The following is an 18,603-nucleotide window of genomic DNA, read 5'->3' as shown; positions in this document are numbered from 1 at the left end:
CTACCACATGGAGGCCTTCTAAATATATGCCTCCCCACACCATTACTGACCCACTGCCAAACAGGTCATGCTGGAGGATGTTGCAGGCAGCAGAACATTATCCACGGCGTCTCCAGACTGTGTAACCTCTGTCACATGTGTTCAGTGTTGACCTGCTCTCATCCGTGAAGAGCACAGGGCGCCAGTGTCAGATCTGTTAATCTTGGTCTTCTCTGGCAAACCCCAATTGCTCTGAATGGTGTTTGGCGGTAAGCAAAACACCCAATTGTGGACGTCGGGCCATCCTCATGGAGTCTGTTTCTGACAGTTTGAGCAGACACATGGATGTTAGTGGCTTGCTGGAGGTCATTTTGCAGAGCTCTAGCACTGCTCCTCCTGTTCCTCCTTGCACAAAAAAGGGTGATGTGGTCCTCCTTCTGAGTTGTTGCCCTCCTACAGACACCTCCACTTCTCCTGGTGTACTGGCCTGTCTCTTGGTATGTACTCCATGCTCTGGACACTACGCTGACAGACAACTACCCTTCTTGCCATAGCTTGCATTGATGTGCCATCCTGGATGAGCTGTATTACCTGTGCAACTTCTGTGGGTTATAGACAAAGCCTCATGTAACTGCACTTGTAGGGGTGAGAGCAATGACCAAATGCAAAAGTGACCAAAATAACAGCCAAAAGGGATGAGAACAGAGAAATGGTCTGTGGGCACCTGCTCTTTAATAGGGATTGTCTTGCCAGTTGCCTATCATTTCTACCTTTTGTCTGTTCCATTTGCACAACAGCAGGGGAAATTGATTTACAATCAGAGTTGTTTCATAATTGGACATAACTGATTTGGAGTTAAATTGTGGTGTTTGTGTTCCCTTCATTTTTTTGAGCAGTGTATATTGTATGATGGCCACAGAACAGGTTCTTGAGGGGAGATATGTTGCATCGAGGTAGCTTCGGTGATGTAAGCCCGGAAAAGCATGGTCCAGCACGTATAGTGCTGAGAGAGTTAATATAGCAGGGTCGTCTTATTTTGCTTTAATTATTGTATTGTTAACGTTGTTACTTATGACTTTTGTGTTTGAAACTGTTAAACTGTAAAGCGCTGCGGAATATGTTGGTGCTATATAAATAAAGATTATTGTTATTATAATATAGCGTATCAGGGCTGGTGTTTTACAAGCAGTCCTTGAGATGAGTGGGAGTGACTGCTCACATATACCCACCCTGGGGGCGTAGTTTGGGGTAAGTCATTGGACAATGAAGAAAGTAAGATCTTGTGACTATTGTACCGGCAGAATACTGTTGTAGAGGATCCACCCACTCAAAAAGAGTGGATGGGAAGTTACAGAGCATGCGAATCAGTACAGTTATTGGTCATATTAGACCGGTATGCACAACAGAAGTAGCTTTGACTTGTTTCGGGGGACAATGGTCCAAAGACCCTACTTTTCTCCAGGTTTTGTGTGAAACAAGTTGGTTAAATAAGCAGCGATATTTAGATTGTAATAAATATGTCGTAGAGGGACTAGCTTTAGCTGGCAGCAGACGATGCTGTGTTCTAGACTATGCTATATATTGTGTCCTCCATGTTTTCATGATGAATAGAACAATTTCTTTATATCACAAGTTAAACAATACATTCTCCCACAAGATCTGAATGTTGGATGATTCTGCTGAAATCCGCTGCCATATTATGGAGAGTCAGGTAGTGCTGAAATGGTTGGGGTCCGACAACTTTGTGCTAATGTGTGTAAAAGAAACATTTTAGGAGAGAGTTAGAGAGGACCTTTTAGTTGACCAAACATAGTCCATGACCGCTAATATGTTGGACAAAAGCGAAGTAAACTAGTTGTTCTCGAGCAGCTATCCAACATGGGGCGCCATCTGCGAAGGTCTCGGGTGCCAATCTCCGCTGTAAGGTAGGAGTCAGAGTGAGAGTAGGGATAAGTTGTCCCCTTGGGCCTTCTATTATTTTGTATTTGTTGTTTGTCTTGTGTGCATTGTTTTAAACAATCCAATTAAAGGTTATATTTTAATAATTTGTTCAAGGACCACAAGCGACCCACATGTCATTCCCACGCTCGACCATAAGAGGTTTTTACTATGATTATTTTTTATTCAATACCGCAGCCAATTGTTAGCAGCAAGTCAATATGAGAACGCAAAGGCTATGTGCACACGTTGCGGATTAGCCTTAGGAATTTCTGGGGCGGATTCTGCCTCTCCTGGCAGAAAACGCACCTGCGGATTTGTCGCATTTTTGTGCGGTTCCGCAGCGGGTTTTTTTGCGGATTAGCTGCGTATTTACCCCTGTCGTTTTCTATTATGGAATGGGTACAAAAACGCTGCAGATTCACAAAAAAGAAGTGACATGCTACTTCTTTTAAACCGCAGCGGATTTTCCGCAGTGTGCACGGCATTTTTTTTCTCATTGATTTACGTTGTACTGTAAATCAATTGCGGATCTGCAGCGTTTCTGCACCTCAAAAAACGCTGCGGATCCGCAGAGAATCCGCAACATGTGCACATACCCAAATTGTACTTTGCTCCTTGACATCTTTTTCAGATTTGCAATTTCATTTTTTTCCCACTTTCTTCCAAGAGCCATACATTTTTATTTTCTCTGTCAAAATAGTCCTGTGAGGTTTTTTTTTTTTTTTTTTTTTTTGCGGCGTAGTTTTCAATCATACCAGTCATTTTAGTATACAAAGTACTGAGAAAGGGAAAAAAAATTCCAAGTGGAATAACATTATGGCAAAAAAAAAATAAAAATAAAATGCACATGTGCATTTTCTTTTTATAATGTGCATTGAATGGTAAAAATGGTCTCTGTACAGGAAGGTGGGGCGAGTCTTTGTCTCTACATAGGAAGTGAGGGTGGGTCTTTGTCTCTACGCAGGAAGTGGGGGTGGGTCTTTATCTGTACACAGGAAGTGGGTCTTCTCTACACAGGAAGTGTGGGTGACTCTTTGTCTCTACACAGGAAGTGGGGGCAGGTCTTTGTCTCTACACAGGAAGTGGTGGTTATTTGTCTCTACACAGGAAGTGGGGGCAGGTCTTTGTCTCTACACAGGAAGTGGGGACAGGTCTTTGTCTCTACACAGGAAGTGGTGGTTATTTGTCTCTACACAGGAAGTGGGGGCAGGTCTTTGTCTCTACACAGGAAGTGGTGGTTATTTGTCTCTACACAGGAAGTGGGGGCAGGTCTTTGTCTCTACACAGGAAGTGGTGGTTATTTGTCTCTACACAGGAAGTGGGGACAGGTCTTTGTCTCTAAAAAGGAAAATGGGGTGAGTCTTTGTGCACGGAAATGGGGCAGGTCTTTGTCTCTACAAGGATAGTGGGAGCAGGTCTTTGTGTCTTTGGAATGTGGGTGCAGGTCTTTGATGCTACAAACAAAGTGGAGACGGGTCTTTATCTACAGGAAGTGAAGGCAGTCTTTGTCTCTTTACAGGAAGAGGAAGTGGGAGCGAGTCTTTGACTCTACAAAGAAAAAAAGGGTGGTCTTTCTTCAGGAGAAACAGGTCAGTTCTTTGTCTACACAGGAATTTTAGGGGCAGGTCATTATCTCTACACAGGAAGTGGGGGCGGGTCTTTGTCGCTACATAGGAATTGGGGGTGGGTACTTTATCTTTGTCTCACTTTTGGGTCTTTGTCTCATTTTTCCTTCTCTCCTGCCTGTCAAGGCGCCAGCTCAGTTTAGGGTAAGTCATTGTACAATGGATTTTGTGAAGTTTGAGAAAGGAAGATCTAGCGCCTATTGTACTGGCAGAATACTGATGTAGAGGATCCATCCACTCAAAAAAGAGTGAATGGGAAGTTACAGAGCATGAGAATCAGTATATTTCTTGGACATATTAGACCGGTATGTACAACAGAAATGGCTTTGACTTGTTTGGGAGGACAATGGCGCAAAGACCCTACTTTTCTCCAGGTTTTATGTGAAAGGAGTTGCTGTTAAATGCTATCGCAGTTTGCATAAAACACAATAGGTTAAATAAGCCGCAATATTTAGATATAGATTTATTATAATCTTATTCTATACAGTGCAAAGATGTAAAGAAATAACAAAAATAGAATTATTAAAATTAAATACAGGAACGCTCATTCAGTGGTTATACGAAGAGATGCCAGAAGTTCAGGAATCTTTCCAAATGTCCCAACATGTCATAAAACTAATGGGATAAGTAGAGGGGCTTGTTTTTGTCTGGACCCTATATAATATGATGCTGCTTCCTTCCACATTGGAGATTATGCTAAGATAAAGCGGCCGATGGTCTCATGTCGCAGCAATCAATCAAATCTGTCAGTCCATGAATGCTCTGCAGGTCTTTGCAAGTAAAACATTTTGCCTTTTGCATGGTCTCATTAATTTCTCTGTTTTAGCTCACGAGCCATCTGACACAGTGTGCACTGTCCGCAGCACGCGAAACATACCCAATCATTGCAGATGCTTCCCTGTAATGCAAAAAAAAAAGAGATAGTTTACAATAGGATCCATAAAGGGCATTTCTATATATAATATATAAATAATACACATTAGCCTCCATACACATTAGAGAGTCAGGTAATGCTGAAAAGGTTGGGATCTGCCAACTTGTGCGTGGTTATCCATAGACTTGTGAGCTTAAGCCCTTCATGCACATTAGACTAAAGTTGGCCAAAACCACCGATAACGTCAGGTTCAGTCGACAGTTGTATGTATATGGGAGCCCCAGACCATTGATTGTTGGTGGAGTTAAGGATTTGGCATGTCGAATTTTGGACTGCCGATCCTTGTGTCCCCCCTATGATAAGTTCCCATCAGACATGTCGGTTCTCGGACACTACAGCAATCAGCCGACATATGAGAAAAACACTCAAAGGCGCTCATCATAGACAGAATTTCTGCCATGTGAACCCACCTAGGAAATTGCAAACAGCGGGAGTGTAAAGTTTTACTCACTCCCCCCAGATACGTCAACCTCTCTTGTCTAAAAAAAAAAAACCCAAAAAAGTCTTACCGGGATATGATATTTTTCTCTTAGGCCAGTCCGCATGGCGATCAGGGTGCCTGGAAGAAACGGCAAGCAGCAGCACTCTCCGTAGTCTGAAGCCACTCTACATGCCAAAATGCAAGGGACAAATGTTCCGCAGAGACCTTAAATAAGGAAAAAGAAGATGATTCGAGAGGGCAAAATAAATACATAAAGCTATGAACAGTCACACAGAAGCCACATGGATCCTTGAGATTTGAAGGGCTTTATTACATAATTAAAACTTAGGTGAGCCATGTGTGACCTCAAACGTTCCGGAGAATTGGAGGACCCAACGTTCCCTGTGTGAAGCAAGCGATGGAGAGCATGTGTGACCAGTGAATGGAGCAGTGGTTGCACATGTCCACTAAGTTCTCTTTTCACAAGGGACTATGTGATGCCTTACATTCCTGTGGATAGGTGTCCTAAATTTTTATTTTTTATGGTTAAACCCTTTAACAAGCCGGGGTACATGATGACTTTAGCCTTAGCACAGATCGCGTAAATGAGGCTCCATTGCAACCTGCAAGTTGCCAAAATCCAACTGGTTCTTTCTTTTAGTGAATTTCGTGTCACTGAATCGTGAGGGCCGCGATGTGACCCCATTCACGAGCGATGTAGCAGCGGCACAGAACAATCTTTGGCCACACGCACTGATGGACATCTCCATCATTACAATGCGGTGTTGGGTGCTCAGTCTACTCTCTATACCCTCATATTTTAAATTCAATATGGTGACTATCTCCTAGGTTTTATCTATCAGACGATAAAAGATGTTTTGTAGGTGGACTTACAAATTCCCATGTCTTCACAACAGTCCATGACGTCGGAGTTCCACTGGCTGCTAGTGGTGGCATATTGCATGGCTTGGGGCTGTTGACTGATTGGATAAGACATTGTGACCTGTAAGAGAAGAACATGCAGTAGGATAAGGCACAAACATCATGGCATGTACTATATACAGTGACAAGTACAATCCCATGAGAGCGTGTTCGCGAAACTGCACAAACATGTTGTCAGGAACATATGAGACCTGTGTAATTACTGTAGGTCCTCAGAGACGTCTCATTCATCTGTTGAAGGTCAGTGGACCCACCTTTGTGCCCATATCGTCAACAGCTGGACACAACTTCTTCTGTTGGGTCAAGCATCAATAAAAGTGTTTTTCCGGTGTTTGGCTTGCACATACGTTTTTTTCTATTGGGATTTCACAATGTATTACATTTCTTGAACTATTGTTATCTTACTCAAATCCTTCTAATATGGAGAAATAAAGGCTGTGCTCAAGTTGAGGCTACAAAAGTGGCATCGTTTTCAAAATGTCTACAAAAGCGATGTGGTTTTACCACGATTGCGACACCATGTATGACCACATCTCTGAACAATATGCTAGCTAGGACTATACCCAATGGAAAAAGCTAAGGGGATGAAGAGGTTTCATTTAGATCTGGTGCCGGAAGGCGACCCGAGGACATCAAAAGACAGCAGAACATATTGAGGTGTCCTGTTACACATTTCGCATTGGAGGCTTCAGAATCTCTACCGTAGACATGCACCACCGACGACCAACCCCCATTCATCCAGTGGGATTTCAGCTTTGTTTTCTCTGGGGTTTTCTCTTGGGTAGAACGCAAGACATGTGAGCCAAGTAAGCTTTTGCTCAGAGAGGGGAAACCTCAGCTCAGGAGAGAAGTCACCTTGTGGTTAGCTCCGTCCTTCTCTTTCTTTTCTCCGTGGAGGCACAAGCCATGACCGTGAGCTGTTGATACTATATAGGTTGAGGGAGACTCCATGGAAGACCTTTCCGGTTGATAGATATTTTAGATTCCTGGTCAATTAACCATGATGGAGATGAGAATGAAATCAATGACCTTTTACTGCCCAACGTGGAAGGATCCGTAAAAAGAAAATAATTTGCCAACTGCACTAAACTAATATTTGTCCATTAACTCCCATTTACCAGCTCATGTGACGTTGGCAAATACCGTAATCCCAATGACCCGGGCAGGAGGAAAGGTGAATTTCACCCATGGTAGTTTTTTTTTCTTTTTATTGTGACCGACCTATTGGTCACAAAAGAATTTGGGGAAAGCCAAGTATGTTCCACAGAGACAATCATGGTAAAACTTTCTGCCACATTGGGGTTGTGGATTTCCGCTGTGTCCGTAACGCTACCCCAACTGACCCTATGAAGTAGGACTTTGCCCTTTGGAAAGTCTATATTTGGTATAAAATATATTTTTCTATGTCAAAGATTGGACGCCCTGCCCGAATTCCGACAGATTCCGAATCAATGATATTCATTGTCGTGTGATAGATCCTAGATGGATTCCATCAGACACAGAAAACATGACGTAAAGTTTTACACTGGGTTCTGTCGAATAGAAATGAGCGAATATGTTCAGAAAACAATCGCCGAATCAGAGTTTGCCATATTCGAGACACATTGGTACCCTATTTGTGCCGAATTTAGGTTTCTGAACATATTCGCTCGTCTCTACTCCCATTGGCTCCAATAGTGTTTTGGCTATGTTCGGCAAATATGGCGATCATAATCCGAACTGAATATTGAAAAATTTGCTCATCTCTATACGTCTAAGTTTCCATTACGGATTACTCATTTTCGAAAAATCTTTTTTATTTTCCCTGTAGTATTCAATAATCCCAAAATTTAGATTCCTTTTTAAAGGGTGTCAGTCAGAGACCTTTACACAACTCTAGGGCATGACCCAAGTTAGCGGGGATCAAGAAACTGACAATCGATAACACATGTATCTAACCATAGAAGAAAAATTTGAAACACAGAAAAATTTGCCAAATCTACCCTGCCATCATATACCAATTACACCGCTACAATAAAATATGGACTGGAATAAATGATAGGAGGCGCGATTTATCCCAAATGCTGCAAAATAAAATTGGAGTAATTGCCGATTTGTTTTCGTAGCGAATCTGAATTCAGAACTATGGATAATTGCTCCAAATTTGATAAATCTTCCCCAAAACCTCCGAATGAGCCAAGCGGTGACATTTTTGAAAAATGCAATTTTGCTTAAAATTTTCATCCAACAATCCATCTATAGCAATTTTGCCAATAAATATATATTCACAAAGACAGGGAAAAAAAATCCATAAGAAGTCCCCTTCAATGTCAAAGCCATGACCAAGCAGAGGACAGTGGTCTGAAGAGCTGACACTTACTTGTTCTGCAGAGCTGTCGAAGGCTGAGGATGCTGTCGGAGCTGTGACCGTTCAGCTCGGGTTCAGGCTTTTATTAAGGACCTGAAGCTGCGTTGGGAGGGTGCAGAGCGAGAACATGACATCATGGCTACCTCCCTTACTATTTTTCCCTAGTTTTTTTTTTTTTGGTCACACTCCTTGGGTTACGTGTTGATCACCTTCCTGCAGCCGCACCCTCTTGGTTGCACCTTTTATGTCCCTTCCTTTCTTGCTTTGTCCCCGATACCTGTCACATCTGTCATCTGCGTAGACGGAAAACTTGATTTTCTACCTTGTAAGCCAGGGAGAACAGATTAGATCTTGAAGATTTCCAGTTGGGCAAAAGCAATATATTTTCTATTTGAAAATGCTTAAGGAAAAAGTTCCTTCTTTCGGTGAGTTTTTGGAGGAGTTTTTATTTTTATTTTTTTTTATTTTTATAGCATTTTTGGACAGTTTTTTTTTTCAGGAGACGCTTCCTAAAAGTGACACCCACTTGTCTCCCACCAGGCGTTATTCAAAACCTGCAGCCAAAGACAAATGCTCAAAAAGACTGAACACAGGAACAACAAATTAGTTTTCAAATATTTTTTCAAGTATATTTTCAGGCGTCCTTTGGAGCAAAACAACTAACCCCGCCCCCCCTCCTCCCCCCCCCCCCCAAAAAAAAAAAAAAAAAAAATCCTAACAAACCTCTGTGTGCACATAGCCTTACATAGTCTCTATGTATCCATATATCTATATCACAGAATTGGTCAGCAGGGGCTGCAGCAACAAACCACTTTATATAGGGTAATTAGATACAGGGCTGAATCATTGTCCTGTATATAGAAGAAAATGTCACAAACCAATTCTGTGCGCATGCCATTGTTCTCGGCAGCACATCATGTCAAAGACTAATGTGCTGTCGAGAGTGATCAATTTTAGGCAAACATGGAAATCCATTTCACCCAACGAAAGCTACAGTCTGCAAACTCCATTCCTTCATTCACTTTCAGATCATGTGGTATGCAGTTTGCAGGTTGATCTAAATTTTTATATTTTTTTTCTTGTGGGAATGTCCCTTGCAGTAATATAGGCTGGATGTGAGATCTGTGTCTCTCCCAATAATATAGGCTGGATGTGAGGTCTGTGTCTCTCTCCCGGTAATATAAGCTGGATGTGAGCTGTGTGTCTCCCAGTAATATAGGCTGGATGTGAGGTCTGTGTGTCTGTCCCTGTAATATAGGCTGGATGTGAGGTCTGTGTGTCTCTCCCAATAATATAGGCTGGATGTGAGCTCTGTGTGTCTCTCCCAGTAATATCGTCTGGATGTGAGGTCTGTGTCTCTCCCAGTAATATAGGCTGGATGTGAGCGCTGTGTGTCCTCTTAGTAATATATGCTGGATGTGAGCTCTGTGTGTCTCTCCCAGTAATATAGGCTGGATGTGAGCGCTGTGTGTCCTCTTCGTAATATACGCTGGATGTGAGCTCTGTGTGTCTCCCCCAGTAATGTAGGCTGGATGTGAGCTCTGCGTGTGTCTCTCCCAGTAATATAGGCTGGATGTGAGCTCTGCGTGTCTCTCCCAGTAATATAGGCTGGATGTCAGCTCTGTGTGTCTCTCCCAGTAATATAGGCTGGATGTCAGCTCTGTGTGTCTCTCCCAGTAATATAGGCTGGATGTGAGCGGTGTGTGTCTTCCAGTAATATAGACTGGATGTGAGCTCTGTGTCTCTCCCAGTAATATAGACTGGATGTGAGCACTGTGTGTCTTCCAGTAATATAGGCTGGATGTGAGCGCTGTGTGTCTTCCAGTAATATAGGCTGGATGTGAGCTCTGTGTGTCTCTCCCAGTAATATAGGCTGGATGTGAGATTTGTGTGTCTCTCCCAGTAATATAGGCTGGATGTGAGGTCTGTGTGTCTCTCCCAGTAATATAGGTTGGATGTGAGGTCTGTGTGTCTCTCCCAGTAATATAGGCTGAATGTGAGGTCTGTGTGTCTTCCAGTAATATAGGCTGGATGTGAGGTCTGTGTGTCTCCCCCAGTAATATAGGCTGGATGTGAGGTCTGTGCGTCTCTCCCAGTAATATAGGCTGGATGTGAGATCTGTGTGTCTCCCAGTAATATAGGCTGGATGGAGAGGTCTGTGTGTCTCCCAGTAATATAGGCTGGATGTGAGGTCTGTGTGTCTCCCAGTAATATAGGCTGGATGTGAGCCCTGTGTTTCTCTCCCAGTAATATAGGCTGGATGTGAGCACTGTGTGTCCTCTTAGTAATATAGGCTGGATGTGAGCTCTGTAAGTCTCTCTCAGTAATATAGGCTGAATGTGAGATCTGTGTGTCCTCTTAGTAATATAGGCTGGATGTGATGTCTGTGTGTGTCCTCTTAGTAATATAGGCTGGATGTGAGCTCTGTGTGTCTCTCTCAGTAATGTAGGCTGAATGTGAGATATGTGTGTCCTCTTAGTAATATAGGCTGGATGTGAGCTGTGTGTGTCCTCTTAGTAATATAGGCTGGATGTGAGCTCTGTGTGTCTCTCCCAGTAATATAGGCTGGATGTGAGCTGTGTGTGTCCTCTTAGTAATATAGGCTGGATGTGAGCTCTGTGTGTCTCTCCCAGTAATATAGGCTGAATGTGAGGTCTGTGTGTCTTCCAGTAATATAGGCTGGATGTGAGGTCTGTGTGTCTCCCCCAGTAATATAGGCTGGATGTGAGGTCTGTGCGTCTCTCCCAGTAATATAGGCTGGATGTGAGATCTGTGTGTCTCCCAGTAATATAGGCTGGATGGAGAGGTCTGTGTGTCTCCCAGTAATATAGGCTGGATGTGAGGTCTGTGTGTCTCCCAGTAATATAGGCTGGATGTGAGCCCTGTGTTTCTCTCCCAGTAATATAGGCTGGATGTGAGCGCTGTGTGTCCTCTTAGTAATATAGGCTGGATGTGAGCTCTGTGTGTCTCTCTCAGTAATATAGGCTGAATGTGAGATCTGTGTGTCTCCCAGTAATATAGGCTGGATGGAGAGGTCTGTGTGTCTCCCAGTAATATAGGCTGGATGTGAGGTCTGTGTGTCTCCCAGTAATATAGGCTGGATGTGAGCCCTGTGTTTCTCTCCCAGTAATATAGGCTGGATGTGAGCACTGTGTGTCCTCTTAGTAATATAGGCTGGATGTGAGCTCTGTGTGTCTCTCTCAGTAATATAGGCTGAATGTGAGATCTGTGTGTCCTCTTAGTAATATAGGCTGGATGTGATGTCTGTGTGTGTCCTCTTAGTAATATAGGCTGGATGTGAGCTCTGTGTGTCTCTCTCAGTAATGTAGGCTGAATGTGAGATATGTGTGTCCTCTTAGTAATATAGGCTGGATGTGAGCTGTGTGTGTCCTCTTAGTAATATAGGCTGGATGTGAGCTCTGTGTGTCTCTCCCAGTAATATAGGCTGGATGTGAGCTGTGTGTGTCCTCTTAGTAATATAGGCTGGATGTGAGCTCTGTGTGTCTCTCCCAGTAATATAGGCTGAATGTGAGGTCTGTGTGTCTTCCAGTAATATAGGCTGGATGTGAGGTCTGTGTGTCTCCCCCAGTAATATAGGCTGGATGTGAGGTCTGTGCGTCTCTCCCAGTAATATAGGCTGGATGTGAGATCTGTGTGTCTCCCAGTAATATAGGCTGGATGGAGAGGTCTGTGTGTCTCCCAGTAATATAGGCTGGATGTGAGGTCTGTGTGTCTCCCAGTAATATAGGCTGGATGTGAGCCCTGTGTTTCTCTCCCAGTAATATAGGCTGGATGTGAGCGCTGTGTGTCCTCTTAGTAATATAGGCTGGATGTGAGCTCTGTGTGTCTCTCTCAGTAATATAGGCTGAATGTGAGATCTGTGTGTCCTCTTAGTAATATAGGCTGGATGTGATGTCTGTGTGTGTCCTCTTAGTAATATAGGCTGGATGTGAGCTCTGTGTGTCTCTCTCAGTAATGTAGGCTGAATGTGAGATCTGTGTGTCCTCTTAGTAATATAGGCTGGATGTGAGCTGTGTGTGTCCTCTTAGTAATATAGGCTGGATGTGAGCTCTGTGTGTCTCTCCCAGTAATATAGGCTGGATGTGAGCTGTGTGTGTCCTCTTAGTAATATAGGCTGGATGTGAGCTCTGTGTGTCTCTCCCAGTAATATAGGCTGGATGTGAGGTCTATGTGTCCTCTTAGTAATATAGGCTGGATGTGAGCTCTTTGTGTCTCTCCCAATAATATAGGCTGGATGTGAGCTCTGTGTGTCCTCTTAGTAATATAGGCTGGATGTGAGTTCTGTGTGTCTCCCAGCAATATAGGCTGGATGTGAGCTCTGTGTGTCCTCTGTTATGATACGGTGGTCTAGGAGCAACATGGAACGAGCTCTGAAAGAAGTGGTAACTGTACTGACCGCAGTCCCTAAGCTCAACACAACACTAGAAGTAGCCGTGGAATGCTCCTAACTCACCCTAGGCATCTCGTCACAGCCTAAGAGCTAACTACCCCTAGAGAAAGAAGCAGGAAAACTATCTTGCCTCAGAGAAAATCCCCAAAGGATAGATTAGCCCCCCACAAATAATGACTGTGAGTGGAAAGGGAAAAGACATACACAGAATGAAACCAGGATGAGCACAGGAGGCCAGTCTAGCTAAATAGATAGGACAGGATGGAATACTGTGCAGTCAGTATAAAACACTACAAAAATCCACGCAGAGTTTACAAAAAATCTCCACACCTGACTAAAGGTGTGGAGGGCAAATCTGCCTCCCAGAGCTTCCAGCAAGACAGAATTAATTCACACTGATAAGCTGGACAAACAGAAAGCACAGAATAGATAAGTCCACAATCTATGGACAGAAAAGAGCAAGCAAAAACTTAGCTTAGCTGAACTGGTCAGGATAACAGGGAACTCCAAAGAGATGTGAATCCAACCAGGAACCATTTACAAGTGGCACTGGCTGAAGAAAGAGCCAGACCTAAATAGCCGAGCAGAAGAGACGATAAGTGGAGGCAGCTGATGACAGCTAACTGCAAGGAGCAGCCATACCACTAGAAACCACAAGAGGGAGCCCAAGAGCAGAACTCACAAAGGTGCCACTTACAACCACCGGAGGGAGCCCAAGAGCGGAATTCACAACAGTCCTCTTAGTAATATAGGCTGGATGTGAGCTCTGTGTGTCTCTCCCAGTAATATAGGCTGGATGTGAGCTCTGTGTGTCTCCCAGTAATATAGGCTGGATGTGAGCTGTGTGTCTCTCCCAGTAATATAGGCTGGATGTAAGCTCTGTGTGTGTCTCACAGTAATATAGGCTGGCTGTGAGCTGTGTGTGTCCTCTTAGTAATATAGGCTGGATGTGAGCTCTGTGTGTCCTGTTAGTAATGTAGGCTGGATGTGAGATCTGTGTGTCTCCCAGTAATATAGGCTGGATGTGAGGTCTGTGTGTCTCTCCCAGTAATATAGGCTGGATGTGAGGTCTGTGTGTCTCCCAGTAATATAGGCTGGATGTGAGCTCTGTGTGTCCTCTTAGTAATATAGGCTGGATGTGAGATCTGTGTGTCTCCCAGTGATATAGGCTGGATGTGAGGTCTGTGTGTCTTTCCCAGTAATATAGGCTGGATGTGAGATCTGTGTGTCTCCCAGTGATATAACATTTCAAAACTAGAAATATGAAAAATGAGAGCGTTAAGCGCATAAAAATGGCCAATTTTATGTGTACCTGGTAGCCCCTTTACGGCATCTCTCTTATACCAGGTCCTACGCTTGCCTTACCTCGCTGAGAATAAACGTCTCCATCTGAATGGGTACATGTGAAACCTCTTCCTAGACTAAAATTCTCTCTCTCTGTGGAGGGGTATTGGACCTGCTGTAATTAAAACACCTGAAGCTAGGAGGCGGAGTGCATGATCAGAAGGCTAGAGAATACATTTCAAAAACCTGACCTGCACATCCAAACATAGACTCAGTGTGAACAGGTGCTGAACCTAGAGTCGCCAACTCGTATATAGTTAAGTAAATAAGGCAGCACACTGCAGCGCTAGAACATACAAACTTGAAATACGAAATTTGAACTGCATTACTGCACTAGAAATATGAAAAATGAGAGCGTTTACCGCATAAAAATGGCCAATTTTATGTGTACCTGGTAGCCCCTTTACGGCATCTCTCTTATACCAGGTTCTACACTTGCCTTACCTCGCTGAGAATAAACATCTCCATCTGAATGGGTGCATGTGAAACCTCTTCTTAGACTAAAATTCTCTCTCGCTCTGTGGAGGGGTATTGGACCTGCTGTAATTAAAACACCTGAAGCTAGGAGGCCAGCAGGTCCAATACCCCTCCACAGAGAGAGAGAATTTTAGTCTCAGTGAGGTAAGGCAAACGTAGGACCTGGTATAAGAGAGATGCCGTAAAGGGGCTACCAGGTAAAATGTATTCTCTAGCCTTCTGATCGTGCACTCCGCCTCCTAGCCACAGGTGTTTTAATTACAGCAGGTCCAGTACCCCTCCACAGAGAGAGAGAATTTTAGTCTAGGAAGAGGTTTCACATGTACCCATTCAGATGGAGACGTTTATTCTTAGCGAGGTAAGGCAAGCGTAGGACCTGGTATAAGAGAGATGCCGTAAAGGGGCTACCAGGTACACATAAAATTGGCCATTTTTATGCGCTAAATGCTCTCACTTTTCATAGTTCTAGTGCAGTAATGCAGTTCAAATTTCGTATTTCAAGTTTGTATGTCCTAGCGCTGCAGTGTGCTGCCTTATTTACTTTCCCAGTGATATAAGGCTGGATGTGAGATCTGTGTGTCTCCCAGTAATATAGGCTGGATGTGAGATCTGTGTGTCTCCCAGTAATATAGGCTGGATGTGAGATCTGTATGTCTCCCAGTGATATAGGCTGGATGTGAGATCTGTGTGTCTCCCAGTAATATAGGCTGGATGTGAGGTCTGTGTGTCTCCCAGTGATATAGGCTGGATGTGAAATCTGTGTGTCTCCCAGTGATATAAGGCTGGATGTGGGATGTGAGATCTGTTTGTCTCCCAGTGATATAGGCTGGATGTGAGCTCTGTGTGTCTCTCCCAGTAATATAGGCTGGATGTGAGCTCTGTGTGTCTCTACCAGTAATATAGGCTGGATGTGAGCTCTGTGTGTCTCCCAGTAATATAGACTAGATGTGAGCTCTGTGTGTCCTCTTAGTAATATAGGCTGGATGTGAGCTCTGTGTGTCTCTCCCAGTAATATAGGCTGGATGTGAGCTCTGTGTGTTTCTCCCAGTAATATAGGCTGGATGTGAGCTGTGTGTCTCCCAGTGATATAGGCTGGAAATGAGCTCTCTGTGTCTCTCCCAGTAATATAGGCTGGATGTGAGCTCTGTGTGTCTCTCCCAGTAATATAGGCTGGATGTGAGCTGTGTGTCTCCCAGTAATATAGGCTGGATGTGAGCTCTGTGTGTCTCTCCCAGTAATATAGGCTGGATGTGAGCGCTGTGTGTCTCTCCCAGTAATATAGGCTGGATGTGAGATCTGTGTGTCTCTCCCAGTAATATAGGCTGGATGTGAGCTCTGTGTGTCTCTCCCAGTAATATAGGCTGGATGTGAGCTCTGTGTGTCTCCCAGTAATATAGACTAGATGTGAGCTCTGTGTGTCCTCTAGTAATATAGGCTGGATGTGAGCTCTGTGTGTCTCTCCCAGTAATATAGGCTGGATGTGAGCTGTGTGTCTCTCCCAGTAATATAGGCTGGATGTGAGCTGTGTGTCTCTCCCAGTAATATAGGCTGGATGTGAGCTGTGTGTCTCTCCCAGTAATATAGGCTGGATGTGAGATCTGTGTGTCTCTCCCAGTAATATAGGCTGGATGTGAGATCTGTGTGTCTCTCCCAGTAATATAGGCTGGATGTGAGCTCTGTGTGTCTCCCAGTAATATAGACTAGATGTGAGCTCTGTGTGTCCTCTTAGTAATATAGGCTGGATGTGAGCTCTGTGTGTCTCTCCCAGTAATATAGGCTGGATGTGAGCTGTGTGTCTCTCCCAGTAATATAGGCTGGATGTGAGCTCTTTGTGTCTCTCACAGTAATATAGGCTGGATGTGAGCTCTGTGTGTCTCCCCCAGTAATATAGGCTGGATGTGAGCGCTGTGTGTCTCTCCCAGTAATATAGGCTGGATGTGAGCGCTGTGTGTCTCTCCCAGTACTATAGGCTGGATGTGAGCTGTGTGTCTCTCCCAGTAATATAGGCTGGATGTGAGCTCTGTGTGTCTCCCAGTAATATAGGCTGGATGTGAGCTGTGTGTCTCCCAGAAATATAGGCTGAATGTGAGCTCTGTGTGTCTCTCCCAGTAATATAGGCTGGATGTGAGCGCTGTGTGTCTCTCCCAGTAATATAGGCTGGATGTGAGCTCTGTGTGTCTCTCCCAGTAATATAGGCTGGATGTGAGCGCTGTGTGTCTCTCCCAGTAATATAGGCTGGATGTGAGATCTGTGTGTCTCCCAGTGATATAGGCTGGAAATGAGCTCTCTGTGTCTCTCCCAGTAATAGATGTTGGATGTGAACTGTCTTCACTTCACGAGTATATCTTGCGCTACACTTGCTTTCAGGAAACCTCTTATTTCCTCTTATGGTGCTCACCTACATTTATATATCTTGTTTTATCTGCTGAATTTGAGATAAATCACTGTTAGACAGAGGATTTAGTACCTTGGTCCCTCCAGGAAAATGTATTTCAGGGACCCAGCCCTACTTCTATTGTTTCTTCTTTTTTATTTTTATATAGCGCTAACATATTCCGCAGCACTTTACAGTTTGCACACATTATCATCGCTATCCCCATTGGGGCTCAAGATCTATATTCCCTATCAGTATGTCTTTGGAGTGTGGGAGGAAACCTGAGTACCGTGAGGAAACCCACGCAAACACGGGGAGAACATACAAACTCCTTACAGATGTTGTCCTTGGTGGGATTTGAACCTAGGATTCCAGTGCTGCAAGGCTGCAGTGCTATCCACTGAGCCACCGTGCTGCCTCGTAGACAAGTTCAAGACTGGCTTAAATCAAGATCACCCCAATGTTTTCCAAAGTGCCAATTTCCAACACTGCTAAAAAAAATGTTATAATTCAGTGAGGCTATGTTCACACCTGGGCTTGGAGATTCCAATTCTGTTATGTTTCAATTTTTAGAATGGGAAAAAAAAGTTTGACATGGTGCACTTTTACTTACATTCTAAAAAAGGACAAGCAAGGGAACTAAAACTGACCTCGTAATAATCAATAGGGGGGCGATTATCCTTCCGATTGCATCAGTAATGGAGAAGATCTGCTTTGGACATTAATTCTGTTTGTTGGCTCCTAAAAAAAACAGAGAAGAAAAAGAAAATGCTCAAATGCAGATGTGAACAGAGAATAAACTGAATGGATGGCAGCTTTTAAGAAAGTGGAGACTACGCTGCACTGCTGCTCCTGTGAAGGTTTAAGTAGTGATGTCCATGAACACCACCACTGCAGACAATCACTTAAATCTCAGTGACCTGGTAGAGCTGCTAAGCTTCATTTCAGATCCCCCTCTCACCCACTTGCAGTTTAAAAGATAACCAAACTGTGCTTTACTCACCCTCACTGTACAATTGGCCAGCAGCTATGTAATTTTTGCACCTTTACGAAGACGTTCCAAGTTGAATCCTTTACGAGTCTTTAATTGTTACCAACATCGGTGGTGCCATGGATGTTAATCCGTGTCAATATCTACATTACATCGTCAGCCATTGTGCGACTGTTTGCACAAACCTTAAGAGTGTTCCATCAAAGCTTGAGTGTAAATACTTGAAAAAGATAGCGTTGGCTAAGCGTCCAGAAAACAATATCAAGAAGTTGTCAAAGCAAAAGATAACCAGTGTTTCCAAGAACGTTGGAGATCCTAATCCTGATGACTGCTGTCCTTCCAAATAGGAACTAGAGACAAAAGATTTTTTGCGGTGTACATGTCTAGGTCTCGGAGCTCAGAAGACACAAGATATTAAAAATGACCAAGCTCCCAGACTACAGATGAATTCTGGTTTCCTTTAGGAGAAGTCAAAAGCTCAATGTGACCTAATGAAGACCGTGTGACCAGTGCGAAAGAGGAAGGGAATAAATGAGAAAAAGAAGTTACTTGCTGACTTCGCTAAATGAGTTTATATGTATCCACAGTACTTCTAGAAGAAACGGAAGGTTGTATTGTTTCTTCGACAGTAATCTTGGATTGTTCACTGGAGAATCCTTGAAGCTCACAAATTTATGGCTCCATATTGAAGAGCTTGTAATCACTGCTCTGAAGCTTGCCGGATCAAACCAGCTTCCATGCTTCCAATGCTGCTGAAACAAAGCTGCCTTTGCTCGCAGAATTCAGTCGGTGGGACTGATCTGAACGGTCAGTCATT

At 43.8% G+C, this 18,603-nt stretch overlaps 1 protein-coding gene across 2 annotated transcripts; it reads right to left on the bottom strand.

Moving 5' to 3' along the window:
* Positions 1 to 3,993: 3,993 nt before the first annotated feature.
* On the bottom strand, positions 3,994 to 17,817 carry LOC138651980 (cornifelin homolog). Of its 2 annotated transcripts, XM_069742643.1 has the most exons (5): positions 17,799 to 17,817; positions 17,446 to 17,536; positions 5,795 to 5,903; positions 4,989 to 5,125; positions 3,994 to 4,443 (listed from the first exon to the last, which is right to left on the bottom strand). In XM_069742643.1, exons 3-5 carry the CDS (start codon positions 5,895 to 5,897, stop codon positions 4,354 to 4,356), a joined length of 330 nt encoding a protein of 109 aa, XP_069598744.1. In that variant the 5' UTR covers positions 5,898 to 5,903; positions 17,446 to 17,536; positions 17,799 to 17,817; the 3' UTR covers positions 3,994 to 4,353. The 2 variants fall into 2 exon arrangements, with proteins under 2 accessions (XP_069598744.1, XP_069598743.1); XM_069742642.1 differs by lacking the exons at positions 17,446 to 17,536; positions 17,799 to 17,817 and adding an exon at positions 8,202 to 8,349.
* Between the last annotated feature and the right edge of the window lie 786 nt (positions 17,818 to 18,603).

The sequence above is a fragment of the Ranitomeya imitator genome, chromosome 10 (genome assembly GCF_032444005.1).
Source record: "Ranitomeya imitator isolate aRanImi1 chromosome 10, aRanImi1.pri, whole genome shotgun sequence".
Lineage (NCBI taxonomy): Eukaryota > Metazoa > Chordata > Amphibia > Anura > Dendrobatidae > Ranitomeya > Ranitomeya imitator.
Note: the sequence above shows the minus strand (reverse complement) of the source record. Positions and strands in the feature narration are given on the sequence as shown.

Excerpts from the sequence above, each read along its gene's own strand:
- LOC138651980 (XM_069742643.1), bottom strand. The coding sequence starts at position 5,897 with ATGTCTTATCCAATCAGTCAACAGCCCCAAGCCATGCAATATGCCACC. Across the intron at positions 5,126-5,794 it reads TTGTGAAGACATGGGAATTT|GTCTCTGCGGAACATTTGTC; the intron begins GTAAGTCCACCT and ends TCCTTATTTAAG. Across the intron at positions 4,444-4,988 it reads GAGAAAAATATCATATCCCG|GGAAGCATCTGCAATGATTG; the intron begins GTAAGACTTTTT and ends TTTGCATTACAG.